Genomic DNA, 18473 nt, shown 5'->3' with positions numbered 1-18473 from the left:
CTAACATGTTCTTATTCCTAAAGAATTTGTTAAGCTCAGTAGAAGCCACTGGAGGTGGCTCAGTGGTAGAAGGCTTGCCTAGCATGGGGATCCTGGGTATGATTCCCAGCACCACATCCATACATACACAAAAATTTGAAAAATTAAATCAGGATCTAATTTACAGGAAAATTTGGACATAATCTACCAGTCTAAAATGAAATTATGCAAAGAAGTAATAAATGTTAGCTATAAAAAATAGCACTCAAAAATCATCCAAACACACGATCTTTCAAAAGTTGAGGGCTTTTAATTGAACAGAAGATACAATTTTTGATGAAAGTGATCCAAGCGTTCAATGCATGAATTTAATTTACTTGCATACGGCAAGGTAGGTGAGCCACAGAATTCTCACACACCATAATATAACAAAGGAACAATGTTGTCAGAGAATTATCTTCAGGTGAAGAAGTTTAAATAGAGTAAGAAATACACTATACATAAACATACCCACAAAAAGCCTAAAACTCAGGTTGTGACAAAGGGACCTACAACTGAAACAAATAAAATTTGAGAAAAGGGATTCAGTAATCTTTACAAATAATCTTAAGAGCAGACATTTCTGCATCAGATTGTTAATGACTAAAACACCCCAAAACTTTCAACAGCATTTTAGTGTAACCATGCAGATTTCCATTAAATATTAATTTTTTTGCTTATTTCCTTTTTCTTTCTCAAACTCAGCTATCTGATTAAATATATTGAGTAAATTTTGAGGTAAATTTTTTTTAACTCTGCTTTCTGATTGCTCTTTACTATTTAGTCCATCTTCTTCTGGAATCTCTGTTTTGTTATCTTCCCCAGAATTGTCCTCTCTTTCATATTCTTGATTTGTATTTAACCGGTATCTCTGCTCATGTCTACTGAAATCACGTGATCCAGAATAAGTGTATTTTTTGTGTTTTTCAACTGACTTCCAAGAGTAGTCTGAACTTGCTGGTGAAGTGGAATACCTCACGGAACCTGGCTCCCACCTTCTATAATGCTCTTTTCTTCCCTCTATGTCTTTTTCAAATCTCCTGTGACCATACATTTTTATCTTGTCCTCTGAATTCCTATAAAAGGAATCTGAGGAATTTCTTCTACTGGAAAAATGTCTTTCTGATTTATATGGCTTTTCAGTTTTGCTACTACTTGCCTGGGTTTTATAGCTATTGTAAAAATCTCTTGGATCTTCAGACCTACCTCCAAAATCATCTGGTATTTCAGCTGAAGAGGAAGAAAGAGGGCATTTATCCTTCTCTTTTACCTGTGTCTTTTGATATTGAAACCTGTCTTGCTTTTCCAGTAGTTTTTCCACTTCTTGTTTTTGGTTAAGAAAAGATGCAGAAGTATTACTTGGAACTGGATAGCACTCCTCTTTCCTATTCTGATCTATCTGACTTGAGGATGCCCTAGATGAATGCCTTTTGGAACTTCGAGAAGACTCTGACCGGTTCCTCTTTCGTTTCTTATGCCTTCTGTGATCAGAAGAGGAAGAGGATGAGGAAGAAACTGATTCATCAGCAGAAGAAACACTTGAAGAGGAGGATGATTTTCTTCTTTTCTTCTTTAGCCTAAAAAAAACCCAGTTCACTCATCAGATAATGTTAAATACAAAACTGTTATTAAATTATCCATAGTTATTTTAATCCTATTGTTTCACTTACAGATTTCCTATAAGCTGTAGCTCAGATAAATGATGTAACAATAATCTGTTACTAAGAGGTCCAATTTTTATCATCAATCATGACTTCTAGGAAAAATACCTATGTGGACAGGTGTCACTGTAAGCAGGTCAATTCTGAAGGACACAGTGACATTTTCAATACTACCTTAAAAACTAAAACTATATTAACACATAGGGAGAAAACTGAAGTTTTATATCTGACCCTCTCTAGTTTCATAGTTTCTCCACCTTAGCATAACTAACATTTTGGACCAAATAGCTCTTTGTGAGGGTGTAGGTCCTGTGTATTGCAGGATGTTGAACAGAATCCTTGACCTCTGTCCACCAGATGCTAGTACCATACCACCACTTATAACAACCAAATATCTTCAAACACTGACAAAGGTCTTTTGGGGAACAAAACCATCCCTAGATAAGAACCTGCTCTTCTAAAACATTTCTTCATGACAGAAAATTAAAATAACTTATTCTATATTTTAATTCTAAGATTAATTTTTTTTTGCATAATCTTTTCTAGGAAAACAAGTTGAACACATACTTGTTAAGAATTCTTAAGACATTATCATTTGAAATACCTTTTTTTTTTTTTTTTTTTTTTTACTTACTTTACCTCCTTATGGCACTTTGGGCTCAACTCAGTAGTTGCTTTAAGTTAAAAAATTATGAATATTATAGTTTACCTTTTCTCCTCTTTTAAGAGCTTACGCAACTTTTCTGCACTTGTTTCTATTTTCTTTGTTTTCTGCTTTTCTTCCTTTTCAGCTTGTTTTTCTCTTAATTCCAAAGATTTCTTTTAGAACCCAGATATCGGAAAAAACCACACGTTAAAAATAGCAGAATATGCAAAATAATATTCAAAAGACCACCCCCAACCAGAAGCCCAATTTATTTTAATCAAATCACCATATTGCCAGCATTAAACAGTATTTGATTTTAACATAAAAAAATTAATCACATAGATGTTTGGCATTAATCATTGGAATGGCCAGAACAGTATTGAGGACCATATTGCAGTTGGTATCCCATGAAAAAAGGGGAAGCCATTGCAGTGGTACCAATGACCCAGAGTGCAAGAAGGGGGGGGAAAAAAAGCATGTGGAAAAAAAAGAATTTTTTAAAAATTGAAAAATTTAAATAAGATATAAATTTTAAAGGTCAGATGCAAATACATATATTCCATTAATGTGAATTGAAGGGAGGAAATCACCACGTTCAAATACAAACCATTTTAAAAATAGCACAGCCCAGTTGGATGCATGATTACATAAGATATCATTTTCCAGTTTGTGGATGGGGATGAGCAGCACCAGATGTCACAGACACAGCAGCAATGGTCCAATTCAGAAGAAAATGCATGAGAAAACATCATCATCAGTATTACAGGAAAAGGCAGATGAAAATATGTCTCAAAAAGATTTTTATAATTAGCTCAATTATACAGTAGCAACACTGATAATTTCATATTTACCAGGTAAGCCCATAGATAGTTTTCATACCTTTATACTGAATTTAGGTAAAAGGAATTTTCTTATAGGGCTATTTTTACTTTTGAATATAAACAAACAAAAAGAGGAATAGGCACTATGAAGCAATGCCAAACCTAATCAGGATAAGCTAAACCTAAAAAGGAACTTCATAATGTTCCACTAGGTAATCAAAAGTTTTTCCTAGAACATTATACTTTGGTATTACTTTTAAATATCTCTAGGTTTCTAAGAGGAAATAAAGAATCACCTGCATATATTTATGAAGTTTCTGCAAAGCATCCTCTGCATCTTTAAAAGTCTCATCCAAAGCCAAAGCTTTCTTATAGCAGCTTTCAGCATTTAAAAACTTTTCTTCTTCTTCTAGCCTAAAAGGAAGATTTAGGCATTTTTATACAAACAATAAAATCACCCAAATACACATATAGGTCAGAGGCTTATATGATGGAACTTATTAGGGAAAAGTCATGTTTACCAAATTATTTTCTAAAAACCACACCTAAACTATGTTTCTCACTGTAATTTATTTGATAAAAAAAGACTCCATAAAACAAATGAAAACCTATTACTAATAACTAACAATATTGGCACATTTATTGTAGAAATACAGAAAGATACATGATAAATTGATGTCTGCAAATTTAGGGTAATCTCAAGCTTTAACATAAAATTATGTATATCGGCTTTTCCTAGTAGTTTATAAAAAAATTTTCCTTTCTATAAAAATTTTTCCCCCAGAAAATCCACTGTTAACTTTGGGAATACACACACACACACACACACACACGTATATATATCACAACTAATTTGTAGATAATCATTAAATAAAGCCCAGATATCTATGCTGTGAAAAATCAAAATTAGAAAGTTTGGACACAGAGTAGTGAAAGTACTTTGTAAGATGCTTTTAGTTCAAAGAAGGAAAGGTACTGTAAAACTAACATCAGGATCAGTTTTGTGGCAGTAGACTAGACATAGGTAGTAAAGAATAAATCAAAGATCATCAATATCTCTGGTTTTAATAACTGGTTGATTTTGCCGTTCCTCAGCTAAAAGATACCCAGTACATGGAAAATAAGAAACATACCTCAGTAGGTAATAGCAATGTATCTAGAGAAAGTAAAGCAGTTCCAATCACTAATTAGAAGTATTTGTGAGTTAAAAAAAAAAAAGTACTGCAAAATATTTGAAAAAACAGAAGAAAAACTATGCTATTAATCATGAACTGGCTCAATTATTAAAGCAGGCTATTACCAAATGATACTTAACAAGCATTACATTTCTTCAAAAAACACTACAATAAAATTCCACCGATCTGTTTGGTCATTAATTATTTGCTACATAAGGCATTATGCCAGCATCTCAGTAATTATGTTTTTTCTTAGTGATTTGCTCTACCATTTAATTTGAATTTGTGGGTTTTTCCTGGACAGAGTTAGAGGCTGAAAATCTTATTCACAGATAGCAAAATCTTATTCACGATTAACTAAAGAACTCTCACTCTCTCTCTCTCTCTACACACACACACACACAAAATTTTTTTTCCTCAAATATTTTTTAGTTGGTGAGGGACCTTTATTTCATTTATATTTACGTGGTGCTGAGAATCGAACCCAGTGCCTCACACATGCTAGGCAAGTGCTCTTCCACTGAGCTACAACCCCAGCCCCTTAATATATATTTTTGATGTTACATTATTAGAATGATTAAATTAGAAAGTAAATTCTTCATTATTAGAAAACTCCTAGTATATGTCTTGAAAAAAAAATAATACTCTGGTACTTTTCCATCTATATTTTTATGAAATGAGAATATTCAGAGCAATAAACTTGAGACACCAAAATACACCCAAATCATAAAAACCTCGGGAATAAGGCAGGGAGGGGAAGAATTCAAAAGGACTATATTTAAAAAATATTTTCATCCAAAACTGAAAGGAAAGGAGTTTTGAATTGAGTGAGCTAAAGATGCTTTTTCTTTATGTAAGGTTTTAATAGTAGCTGGTTCCATATTAGATCTCTAAGTTTGACACTTACTGCCCTCCTCTTTCTACAAGTGTTTGGCAGAGGTATTTTCTTGCATTTCTGTGAGTTGGACAGTTTTCCAATGCAAGCTCAAAATCTTCTATTGCTTTGTTCAGACTTCCTTTTGTTGCATATCTAGAGATATTAAATAAGAAAAATGTAATCTTGAGCTATTTATAAATATTTTTCAGATTTATCTTGTAAATATTCCTTAAAAATCCATAATTCACTTACAATGCTCCACGAGCTACCAAAGCTTCCACATTTTGCTTATCTATTTCCAGAGCTTTATTGTATTCATTCATAGCATCCACGTGGCGTCCAACCTTAAAATAATCAACTCCAATCTTCACACTAAAAATCACAAACATTTCATAAAATATCTAATAAAATTTTAATAAGTTTTAAAAGCAAATGTCTTAAAATTTGCAATATACAAGAAGCACTCTGCATTCTGATATTTTCATAATAATTATGTTGATACTACAGTCACTCAATTTAATTTTGAAAGACATTAAAAATGCTGGATGAACTTAAGTCTGTTTTTTACAATGTAAGACCAATGTGATACCTACAAAATAGGCTAATGACAAAAAAAACTTTATTTTATATGTATGAACACACACTGATCTTAATGATTTAAGAATGCCTGACTTTCTGTACTCTTTTAGACTACTTAATATAAGTGTTAAAACAAAACATCTTCCTACCACTTTAAGGCCCAAGACGCAGACTGTTTCTTTCTTAATGCAGAAGCATAATCATCTTCAGAGAAATTTTTGCTATTAAAAGAAAATCAAAGTTAGACTATAAACACTTTAAAAATAACTATACTTCACTCTGCCTGACATACAGGCACTCAACATTGAATGAAACTCAAGCAAGAAATTAGTATTCCATTTACATAGCAAAATCCTTCAACTGTCAGAAATGAACATTACTGTTAAATATTATTTTTTCTTAAGCACATACAAAAAAATTTTATAAAGTTTTTGCATCCCTCTTTACTTGGTCACATGATACACAACTGATCATCGATAAGAGTACTGTCCTGAAGCAGATGAAATCACCCAGTTCATTCAACCTGTGGCATATTTCTTTTGCTAGGCCAATGATGGTCAATATGTTATGTAACCTTTGAGTTTAGCCCATTCCCCTTACCACCTTAGAGAATAATACTGATGTTACTATACCTTTGTAAGCCTCTCATTAAAGATGGTGGATTAGATTCATCTATTCCAAGTTTTTCTAGAAGGAATTCAACTACTCCGGGATTAACAAATCCCAGAGAACTCTGCATGATATTTTCATAGGACTCCAAAGAATTACTATTTAGTTCAACACTCCTCCTTGGGGTGGGGTGGGGGGGACAAAAATGCAAAAATTCAAGAATAACAAATAATTAGCATATCCCATTTCTTTAAAGATATATTATCATAAGATAAGGTTTAAAAACTAATAGCATTTTTTTGTCTTTTATGGAAGTAAGTGGCACTATTATAGGATGGTTCATTCTACCAAATTTGAAATGCTCTGAGGATTAGAAAAATAAGATGAACTCATTTTATAATAAGAGAAATTAAAATTCCATCATTTTCAGAAGCCTGACTTGACTAAATTTGCTATTTTAATTCAAGAAATTTGTAATGAGCATTGTTGAGACAGTATGGATAAATACCTGTAATACAAAGGAAGCTCCTCAGAAGTAATTACACCTAGCTTAATACCAGACAGGTGTGGTGGAAGAGCTGAGCTATAAAGAGATACTGCAAGCTTTTCATGGTATCTGTCGATATCCTTGATTCCAGCTTAAAAGAAAAAAACTGATTAATAAAAAACAAACTAAAATATATATTAAATAAAACTTTCTCAACACTACCCTCATTAGACTACATTTTCAAAATTAATAAAAAATAAACAGCTCTGACTTTGTTATTAGTATGATGAACATGCTTACCTCGAATGATGTCACCAGTTTGGTAATATGATAAAGGATCCCCATGGTTACTGTGAGAAGGCACATCTCTTAATGGACAAAGAGCCTGCAATTAAAAATTCGTGAAAACACTATTCATCTCACTTTTTGTTGAGAACAGTATCTTTTAGTTTTAAATTGTTCAGTATAAACAGCTAATAATTGACATGAACATTTAAACAACCAACATTCTACAGTTTATTTTTTTAATAACGATATAGTGATAATTCAATACATGTATAAAATGTGTAATTATCACACCAAGATAATTAGCATTTCCAACTTTTTATCATTTCTTTCTAGTTGGAGCCTTCAAACTCCTCTAGTTCTTCATAAAGTATATAATAAATTGTTGTTAACTATAGGCACCCTACTATGCTTCAGCACACTAGAACTTATTCCTCTTACCTAATTATATTTTGGTACCCATTAACCAATTTCCTTCTATCCCCCCCATTCCCCTCTCAGTCTCTGGTAACCACTATTCTAGCCTTTCCTTTGAGATCAACTTTTTAGTTCCACATTATAAAGGAGAACATGCTATATTTGTCTTTCTGTGCCTAACTCATTTCTTAGTAGAATATCCTCTAATTCCCTCCATGTTGCCATACATGAGAGAGTTTCATTCTTTTTTCAAGGCTGAATAATATTTTTAATTGTGTGTGTACATATCTCATTTCCTTATCTATTCATCCATTGATGGACTCGTAGATTAAGCTAAAGTCTAAAATTTAAATAAGGATTTTAGTTACAAGAAATTTCCATGTCCAAACACAATAAACATTTTTAGTTCAGTTCAAAAGGTAAAATCTCATGAATTGTTTTCTTTAGTTTTAGGAACCAAAAACAGATTTGCATTTGACAACAATAAAACTATAATCTGCTCATAAAGAACAGGATTCCAATGAAAATGAAACTTGAATTCTTCAAAGTTCTGCTTTTCTTCCTTTCTATGTGTCTGGACAGACAGCAAATATCAAGTCTTTAAAAGTGACACATTATTAATTCAAGACTATCTTAGGCCTTATTATCAATAGACAAATTTTATATTTATGTAAATTATAAATCACAGAAATTTTTGTCTAAATTATCCACATTCAAATGTCTAATGCTAAAAATAAAATAACCAAGAATATGTTCAACTAGAAGACATAATTCCAGAATACCAATGGACTTCACCATGTCCATTTCTGAGTAGGTAAAAAGGAAACCCCTCCTGTAGCCAGAGTCCACAAAACCTCTAAATTCAGAAATGGAGAAAGAAGCTGTAACTCTCTCACCAGTAACTTTTATTTTTTAAGGAAACCTATTTTTATCCAATGTTTAATTTCCAAAGCAGATATTCTTAAACACAACTGGATGCAAACACATAATTTTTTGCAGAGAGGACTATCAAAAACAGAAGTAAGGTAGATAGGTGAAAAGACAGCAACTTACTGTGATTTCTAAGTGGGATATATCTCTCATGATGCCACTTCCTAAACAGATCAATACCATGAAAAAACCAAATTCTCGAATAGAACTAATTCTTCCAATCACTATATCACCACGCTCAATATCACGGAAAAACAGCTCTCTCCGGTCCATACTAGGTATCTCCATGAATTGCTCTAAAGGTGGCATGACTGCATAATGATCTGAAAAAAAAAAAAAAAAAAGAAAAAAAATTTAACATCACTAACAATAGTTTTGACTTGTTTTATCTGAAGGACTGTTAAATCAAACCTCCCATGTTAGAAAGGTTTGGAGACTAAACTCACCTTCATTGTCTTCATTAACTTCAGAAGTTGCAGGTGCATCCGATTTCCAGGAAAGTGCAAAAAGCAGATCTGCTTTTTTGGAGATGAATTTTTGTATTTCAATGTTGTCAACTCTTTTCTCTTTTCTTAAAAGAAATGAAAACTTGTTTATTTGCAAAGCCGTTTCATGTCTAAACTTCTGATTATGAAAAACCCACTCCGTACAGCCCAGGAAAAAGTTTTAACCAGGCACTCCCTCATCCGACAACTTGGAAGCGGAGGGCGGGAAAACCTAGGAGGTGGCGCCTCCAGCTTCAGATAGGAAAGCCCGAGAGATTTTAACTAAGGAATCCGTGGCTCGATCTAGCAGTACCAGAAAGTTCAGCTCGAAATCCTCCTTGCACACAAACCTGGTGCGCCAACCTTCTTTCACTCAGCACTCTGCACCAGCTAGCCAGTCTCACGTGCCACCGCTCCGCTTCTTTTAGGTGCAGCCCGGGGCTGCGGGAGCGGAGCCCGAGTGGAAGGCGTCCCCACCCCGATCTCACAGCGGCGCAGCAGCACCATTACCTGCCCTGTAAGTGCTGCTGGGGCGGCGGGCCGCGGGCTGGCTCGGATGCCGACCCTAGGAGGCTCCGGAAGTGCGGATTGTCCTGCTGTTCGTTCCGCAGTAGGGAGAGCAATGACGACCCGTGGCAATTCAGCGACTGACGTAGAAGATCCCGGTCCATGGCGAGAGGCTGCGGGGTCCGAGAGCCGGTGGACTGCTAGGACCCAGTTCCGTGTCCACTGCTTGAGCCCGTGATCCCGGAGGCTGAGGCAGCAGCCTAGCAGCCGCCGGAAACACACACTTACTTGCTCACCTCCCGGAAGTGTTCCCGAGGCGCCCCCGGTGGCCGCGCGGCGGAGCTCTACCTCGTTCTCGCGAAACCGAGCGAGATTACGGAAGCCGGAAGGAGAGCGCTAAGTGTATTCTGTGTTGAGGACTGAGTGGGCTTTCAGGTAGACTGCTTTAAAAAGTTGACGTGGTGAAATAGCCCGATCTCTAATCTAGGGTGAATAATTCATTTTCATGAGGCGGTGCAAAATGCCAGTACCTGAGTGAGAACATAAATCAATATCTGTGTGGGGGACATAATCACATTAAAACGGCTGCCCTGGAAAGGTTACCTGGAAGACTAAAGTGCAGAAGAAAGGAAGGGAGCTAATATTTTTTAATCAACTGGAGTTTACTATTCTTACTCCATTTACTGTTAGCGATTTTAGAGTTACAAAAGACATATGCATATGCCATTCTAGTGTTATAGCTTTACCCCTAGTAGAGGATAAGCAGGATTCATTAAGGATGATACTTATTGGATGTCTATTGTATATAGAGTAGTAACAAGAGAAATTAACTCTAAGCAGGTGTACTTGAAACCCAGTTGGAGATTTTCTAACTTTGGTTAATACTGGTCTTAACTGGAGGTAGCCACATTAGGTGCCAAGGAGAGACTTCTTAACTCCCACATATACAGTCATTTGAATTCATTTTCTGTTGGGACAGATAAGGTGTTGATTTTGAAGGGGACGGAACACTGGATCTTTGATAGGATTGGAAGGAATGAGGAGAGCAAGTGAAGGGACTAGTTTGCTTCTCATTTTGGAGAAAGTAGTCTTGCTTATGTTGCTTCTCAAGGTGAGCACTGAAAGAAAATACTTTTTTTCCCACTTCTTTGCTATCTTAAAAAAACTTTAAAAAATATTTTTCTAAGAAACTTCCAGATTAAGCAATATGAATAATTAAGCAAAGGGGAGAGAGGGAACAGTCGAGGTGGAGAAAATGGGTAAGGCTGGCCAGGCAAAACACATCTCTGATGTCTAACTTTAGGCTGATTTTTAATGTGATGTCAAATTTCATCTTTAAATAAACACATATGTACATCCTTTAACAAACACTCTAGACCCTGGAAATATAAAGATGAAGAAAACACTTCTGGGATGAAATTATGTCATTTGCCAAAAAAAAAAAAAAAAGGATAGAACTTGAGAACTTTATGTTAAATGAAATAAGCCAAATTCACCAAGTCAAAGATCAACAGTTTGCTCTCACATGTGGAAGCTAGGGAGTAAAAAGGAAAAGAAAAGTGGTGGGAACATCATGAAAATCTAAGGGAGATTAGTAGAGAAAAAGGACCAGGGGGAGGGAGGAGGGGAGAGAAACACGAACTACTAGAGAATGACACTGGTCAAATTATCTTGTCATATTGTGTGCATGTATGAATATGCAACAATGAATCTGACCATTATGTACAATTATAATGCACCAATAAAAAAATTGAAAAAAAAAACCCACTTCTGTTTCTTGAGTGGCTCACAGTTCACTGACCGAATAGACATAAGAAGGAAAAAATTTGGCACAGTGAAAAGTTCTATTGTTGTGAACACATATTAGGGTGTCTGTTAGGTCTCTCTTCTCTGGGAAGTGAGGTAACAGAAGTTGCTGTGGATAAGAGGGAGAGGGGAAGGCAAGTATGTGTGGTCCAGGCAGAGGGACCAATATAATTAAAGATAAGAGGTGTGAAAAAGCAAGATGCATTCTGGAGATCACACATGTGATTGAGGTAGGTAGGGACATATTAGTTTATAGACATTTTCATTACATAAGTGTGTCATTTGAGGAGGGGTACAGATGTTGATAAAACCTCCTTTTTCCTCTGTGTGCACCTACACACCCAGTTTAAAATAATAATTTATTTAGCAAAGAACACAAATTAGGTTAAGTAAGGTAGTCACATTAAATAGGAGCAGAAGCAGCATATCTCAGTATAGCTTTTCTTGGATCTTCCAGGGTTCCCAAAATAATATGCACAGCTGCTAGCTTATCTGCAAAAGATAAGGTCTTTTTTTAAATCTCAGGAACTTTCATATTACCATTTGTAAAGGACATACAAATAATCTATTCATTTATAAGGACTATCTGTTGACAATTTTTTTTCTTTTCTTGTTCTTGATCCTGATGCAAACAATTTCAGTAAGACCTCATTCTTATCTGGGGTTAAGGATGAGATGAATGTGTCAGGGAAGGCAGGTAGGAAATAAGACCCCAGGGGGTCTATTATGTTATGTCTTCTTTTCACTTCTGAGCATCTTTTTATCTCTCTCTCTCTCTCTCTCTCTCTCTCTCTCTTTAAAATAGGCTTTTTTTCTTAGAACATTTTAAGTTCATAGCAAAAAGGAGTAAAAGGTACAGAAATTTCCCATATATGTCCTATTGCTACATATACATAGCTTCCCCTATTATCAACATCCCCCACCCCCAGTGGCATATTTGTTATAGCTAATGAACATACACTGACACATCCTATCAATCAAACTCTAGTTTACCTTAGAGTTTACTCTTGATACAGTCTATGGATTTGGACAAATGTATAATGACATGTGTTCAACATTATAATATCATGCAGAGTGTTTTTGCTATCCTAAAAATCATCTGGGTTCTGTCTGTCCTGACCCCAGAACTAGTGGCAACCATTGAACATTTTACAGTTTTTGTATTTTTTCTTTCCCAGAATATATAATTGTGATCATAAAGTATGTAGTTTTTCAGACTGAATTCTTTCACTTAATAATTTAAATTCCTTCCATGTCCTTTCATGGCTTGATGCCTCACTTGTTTTTAGTGTTGAATAATATTTAATTGTCTGGATGTGCCATAGTTTATTTATCCATTCACCTACTGAAGGGCATCTTAGTTTCTTCTAAATTTTGGAGATTATGAATGACATTGCTGTAAACATCCATGTGCAGGTTTTTATATGAACATAAGTTTTCACTTTTGGGGGGTAAATACCAAGGGGTGTGATTATTGAGTCATATGTTAAGAATATGTTTAGTTTTGTGAGAAAGACCAAAGCGGCTGTGCCATTTTGTATTCCCACCAGCAATGAATCAGAGTTCCTGTTGCTCCACACCATCACCATTGGTGTTGTCAATGTTTAGGATTTTGATCATTCTAATTGGTGTGTAGTGTTATCTTATCTTAAATTGCATTTCCTTGATGACATACAATGTGAAACCCCTTTTCATATGCCTATTTACCATCTGTACATCTTCTTTGGTGGGATGTCTGTTAGGGTCTTTGGCCCATTTTTAAATTGGCTTGCTTGTTTTCTTATCATTGAGTTTTAAGAGTTCTTTGTATATGTCTTTTGTAAATATTTTCTTCCAGCCTGTGGCTTATCTTTTTAGTTTTTTGATGGTAACTTTTGTAGAGCAGAAATTGTTAATTTTAATGAGGTTAGCTTATCAATCTTTGTTTTTATGGATCATGCCTTTGGTATTGTATTTAAAACATCATCACAAAAACCAAGTTTATCTTGATTTTCTCCTGTGGTTTTGTGCTTTATATTTATATCTATGATATGTTTTAAGTTAATTTTGTGAAGGGTACAAGGCCCATGTGTACATTTACTTTTCTACAAGTGGATGTTCTGTTATTTCAGCACTATTTATTGAAAGAACTGACTTTTCTCTGCTATATTATTCTGCATCTTTGTCTAAGATGAGTCAACTGTACTTATGTGGGTCAATTTCTGTGCTCTCAATTCTTTGGTATCTGTTTTTCTATTCTTTCTCCAGTTCCACTGATGAACCCAACCTAATTCCATCTTAAGATTGGGAATCATCTCGTCACAAAGTCATGAAAAGTTAATTTCTGTTTTACTATAAATTACTGCAATTTCTAAACTCGCTTGGAATGCCTGCCTGTGCCTTGAACTCACCCATGCCTGGCTTTTCTTGACCAGATAACAACTCTCTCTGAAACCTTAGTGGAGCCTAATAAATTCTGATTTTCCCTGACCAGATAACAACCCTCTCTGAAACCTCAGCAGCGCCTCATAAATTCTGGTATTGGGACCTAAATTACTCCCTTTCTTGAAATGTTGAACCATTTAGGTCATTAACCTGCCACCTGCCTTTGTATTATGCTTGTCAAAATCTTGTTATCTGTAAGTTCTCAAGACACCTCCCTTTTGCAACATTTTTGCTATAAAACCATGCTCAGAGAGCTGGGGTACTGTTCTCTAGCCAAGGGTTTTTCGGGAGAGAGTCCTGGACAGAATTACAAGCTTGCTTTAATTTGATTTAAAATTGGAGTCGGTGGTCTTTTCTTTATGTTGTGGTTTTAACACCGCATGGTCTTTTGTTCCTTTAACAGTAAGTCTCGAAGTCAGGTGTTCCAACTTTGTTCTCCATCTCTCAACCCCCACTTTTTTTTTTTTTTGGAGGGGGAACAATCTCTTTTTGTTACTTAAGCCACATTGAGTAAATTTTTGGTTGGGAACCAAGAGTCTTAACTAATACCCTAAGAAGTCACAAACTAGTAGCCTCTGCCTCTTTCACTCTGCCATTTTGAGAATGAAGAAACAAAAGTGGAGAGGTTAATAAATGCTTTTGCTGTTCAAGCACTAACTTTAGAATCCTGTCCATGACTGTAAATCTAATCATCTTTCTACTATGCAGTGCAAGTTTAATGAGTTAGCTGACATTGTGTTTCTTGAGGATGTAGTTTTAAATATACATGTATGGAACTTATTTTGTTTCTAAATATTGGGATAATTTTAGGTGTCAACCTGTCTGTGAAGATATTTTTGAATGAGATTAGCATTTGAATCTGTGAATACAGTAAGGTAGATTGCCCTCTCCAGCATAGGTGGGCTTCATCCAATACATTAAGCACCTGCTTATAACACAAGCTGAGGAAGGAGGAATTTGTGCCTTTGTCCTGACTCAGTGCTTGTGCTGGGACATTTTAGTTCATCTTCTGCCTTCAAATTGAGAATTACATAATTGGCTCCTCATTCTCAGGCCTTTGGAATCGGACTGAATTGTGCTACCAGCTTTCCTGGGTCTCCAACTTACAGATATCAAATCAAAGTGTTGAGAGCCACAGCCGAAGGGGCCCCAGCAAACTTCCAGCTGCCAGCAAACTTCCAGATGCCAGCTGATGATTGGCTCACAGCGGCCCTAGCAACTTCTAGCTGCCAACTGATTGGCTCCTCTGCGGTGATGCTCATTGGCTGTTTCCCCGCCCTTTCAGACCACGGAGCTGCTTATTGGGGGACTTTTTTTGGCTCCGCCCACGTGACCCAGCCAATCGGCCTCAAGAGCAGGAGGAGTGGGGGAGGTTGAGAGGCTTGTGGGAAGCCAGTGGTGGTGGCAGTTGGGCTCTGAGGGTTTTTCCTGAGGAGCTGTGTGGTTTGGCATGTGTGGTTCTAAAAATAAAGTTTGTTTCTTTTGACAAGTGGCTCCTGAATTGTGCCCAGCCAGACTGAGGCATCAAAGGACTTCCCAGTCTCTCTAATGCTCCATAATCATGTGAACCAATTCTTCATGATATGATATAAATGTGTATATATCCCCTTTATTTAATGCACACATCCATTATTATGCTAATATTCAACAGTAGCCTTTAACCTTTTTTTTTTTCCCCCAATAATGGGGCATTTGGTTTCTTTCCTAAGCACATGGTGCAAGATATGTAGATTATAGTTTTGCTACCATATTATGTTGCTAGCTGTGTTCTATTCAAAATTCTTCTATTTAAAGTCACCCAAAGTGACTCAAGAAAGATTGAGATATACTAATAGAAAGTCTAGCTAATCAGCCAGAACTCATCTCTATTATTAGAGGAATAATTAGAACTATAAGTCAATCTGACTGATAAGGATTGATACATCTTCATTCATTCCAATAGTCTTTGAAAAGATTCTAACTTCTCTTTTTCCCATCAAAGAACAACATATCTCTTCAAGATTGGAAACATTGTCAGGCTAAACCACTTGAGGGTGCTATAAGATCATTGTGGTATCAAGTGTATATACTTTACCAAAAATTCTGACAACCAAACAAGGAATCAGGGATAAGGAACCTATCATACAGAGTTATTTTAGATAATTATGTCTCTATTATTTCTCCATCTTTTAGTGACCAGTAAATGTTTTGAGAATATTATTTTAATGTAAATAATTCTCAATGCCCAGAATTGATTAACTTGGGATTTTTAGTTTACTTTTTCCCCCTAGAGGAAAGCTCACTGGTTTTAATTCCAATCTAGGCTGGTTAGTTCTGAAGAGGCCCAGAGTGAACATTGTACAATTCCAGGGTGAGGGAACAGACTGGAGGTACATTTGCACCCTAACCCCTGTATGGTATGCATCCTGGAGGTGTGCAGTGCCTGACCATATGTAGTAGCCATCTGTAGTGCTGGCCTTCCAGCATTTCTTCCATGTTTGGTCTTTGTTTACAAACAAAGCTAGGAAATAGAAGATATTTCAGAGTAAATCCATCATGATTTGAGGTGGGGGGGGAATGGTTGAAACGTGTGTAATACTGACATGAAATAGGTTTGTGTGCTGATGTTCGGATAGTTATGACTGCTTATAAAGACACACTTCTTAAATTCTTAGATTCTCATTTTGTAGTAAATTTTCAGAATGCTATACAAAGAACATGGGAGGATTACAACCAAGAAAAATTGAAAGCTTAATGTAAATAGGTACTATTATTTGTCAATAATCCTGGATTGCTTTGATACCCAATTCAATGCAAATTAGCCATTTTTTAAAAAACATGAGAGCAATTCATTGTTAATTATGAAATAGCAATTTTTTTTTATTTTATTGATGACAGCACCAAGAGAATTTCAGGAACTAGAAATGTATTGGTTGGTTATCTTATTACCTTTCTTAATGGAATGCACAGGAAGATTCAGTATATCAGGGGAAGGATTTAACTTTGGTCCTGGATACTTTAGATATGGCATTTGATTATCTGTAGACAGAGTGGTCAGCCTGTCAAATGCATTAATGTATTCATTCAGCGAATATTTGTTGAGAGTTAGGCACTGTTTCAAATGTTAAGGATGTAACAGTGGAAAAAATATATTCTGGAGGGAGACAGATAATGAGCAATCAACATAGTAAATGAGTAAACGATGTAGTACATTAACATCCTGCAGAAAAAGGAATAAACCTAGGTAAGGGGCATTGAAAATGCAGGGGGATAGGTGTAGTAGTTTTAATTAGAATAGTTAGGAAAGGTCTCATTGAAAAGGTGACATTTAAGCCAACACTTGAAGGAGGTGAGGCATTTGTCATTTAACTTATTTGAGAAAAAAGGCAGAGGAAACACCCAGAACAAAGGCCATAAAGGGAAAGGCATTTGGTATATTTGAGGAACACCAGGAAGACAATGTGGCAGGAACAGAGTGAGCATGCAGGTGTATGGTTTTGTGGCCACTGCAGGAACCTGTTTTTTTACTGATAGTGGTTGGGAGTCACTTCAAGGTTTTAGGCAGAGGGGATTATGATTTTCATTATAAAAGCATCACTTTGGTGACTTTAAGAGCTGAAATCAACTAAATACCCATTGTTCATAAGTGGGAGGGAGTTTGATAGAAGGATAAATATCTCTTCTTATTTCTTAAGAAATATAATTTTACTTTAAAATTTACCTGTCATTGCATAGAGTGAGAACATGAAATTTTAATGGAATCAGACTAAGATGTAAGAAAGTATTACTCTGAGGTCTGTATTTACCATAGTGGAAAGAGCATTAGCCCAGGAGAATTTGGGGCAAATCATCTAATCTCCTACCCTTCTCTTGTCACTTTTAATATTAAGGGGTTAGACACAGTGAACTTTGAGATATAACTCTCAATGTTCTCTGTCAGAAGATAGAAACAGTCCAAGTGATAAGACTGTGTGTCTGTCTTTAAGCCACTGTGCTTTTTCCATGTAATCGGTATGAAGTTATTTTCTTATTGTGCTACAGTGCTGGTAAGCATGTGTTCCTACTGTGGCTGGTCCCTTTAAATGAATAAGATTCTGTTTTTCTTGTGGTTGTGGTTACAAGAAGGACCAGCAACAGAAATCACAGGAAGAGATTGGCTAATCACTGTTATAAAGTCTCAGTGTGATACTTCTATGAGGTATGAAGATTCTGGGCACTGATATTCCATTTTTCCAGTGCAGACATTCCCTAGCTGGGGATGTAGCTCAGTGACAGAGCACTTGCCTAGCATGGGTGAGGCCTTGGGTTTCATCCCCATTACAGAGTCAGGGGAACCTCAGTGTAGAACTTCAAGTCTAGCATGGCAGTCTGATATATTCTAATCCAACGAACTGAACACTATTGTAGAAATCACACCGATGATGTATTGATGGTTAGATATCATTGCTATATAGATCAGGAACTCAATATTAAGTATCAATATATTCTACCATGGAAAGCCAGCTTTAGTTAGAAATTTGTTCATGATCCTTGAATAAAAGAAAATGCAAATCAACAAAGACAAAAGGTAAAAAAAGCAAAGAAAACAAACAAAAAGCCAATGTAGTCTATCAGGTGATGTTAATGACTGACATTATCAAATTATGTAATATTATGAATTTATTTCCTGTATGTGGATATTCTGCTAAGGGAATCAATGGTCTGTTCACCTTGGCACACTTTCCCAGTTCTCTCTTTCTCTTTCTCTCTCACTCTCTCCATATATGT

At 35.7% G+C, this 18473-nt stretch overlaps 1 protein-coding gene across 3 annotated transcripts; it reads right to left on the bottom strand.

Moving 5' to 3' along the window:
- Positions 1-269: 269 nt before the first annotated feature.
- Positions 270-9848, bottom strand: TTC14 (tetratricopeptide repeat domain 14). Of its 3 annotated transcripts, none has more exons than XM_081301896.1 (12): positions 9501-9844; positions 8952-9076; positions 8629-8828; positions 7174-7258; positions 6895-7024; positions 6410-6565; positions 5927-5998; positions 5451-5570; positions 5229-5351; positions 3443-3560; positions 2389-2498; positions 270-1595 (listed from the first exon to the last, which is right to left on the bottom strand). In XM_081301896.1, exons 1-12 carry the CDS (start codon positions 9659-9661, stop codon positions 683-685), a joined length of 2313 nt encoding a protein of 770 aa, XP_081158022.1. In that variant the 5' UTR covers positions 9662-9844; the 3' UTR covers positions 270-682. The 3 variants fall into 3 exon arrangements, 1 of the variants encoding a protein (XP_081158022.1); XR_014023034.1 differs by having other exon boundaries at positions 1458-1595; positions 1689-2498; positions 9501-9848; XR_014023035.1 differs by having other exon boundaries at positions 1456-2498; positions 2933-3560; positions 9501-9847.
- Between the last annotated feature and the right edge of the window lie 8625 nt (positions 9849-18473).

The sequence above is a fragment of the Spermophilus citellus genome (assembly GCF_964194105.1).
Source record: "Spermophilus citellus genome assembly, chromosome: 7".
Lineage (NCBI taxonomy): Eukaryota > Metazoa > Chordata > Mammalia > Rodentia > Sciuridae > Spermophilus > Spermophilus citellus.
This window is presented reverse-complemented; position numbering and strand designations above follow the sequence as displayed.

Coding starts and splice junctions, on each gene's coding strand:
- TTC14 (XM_081301896.1), bottom strand. CDS start 9,661: ATGGACCGGGATCTTCTACGTCAGTCGCTGAATTGCCACGGGTCGTCA. Junction 5,571..5,926: donor GCGTCTTGGGCCTTAAAGTG/GTAGGAAGATGT, acceptor TGTGATTTTTAG/TGTGAAGATTGGAGTTGATT. Junction 1,596..2,388: donor CTCTTAAAAGAGGAGAAAAG/GTAAACTATAAT, acceptor GGTTTTTTTTAG/GCTAAAGAAGAAAAGAAGAA.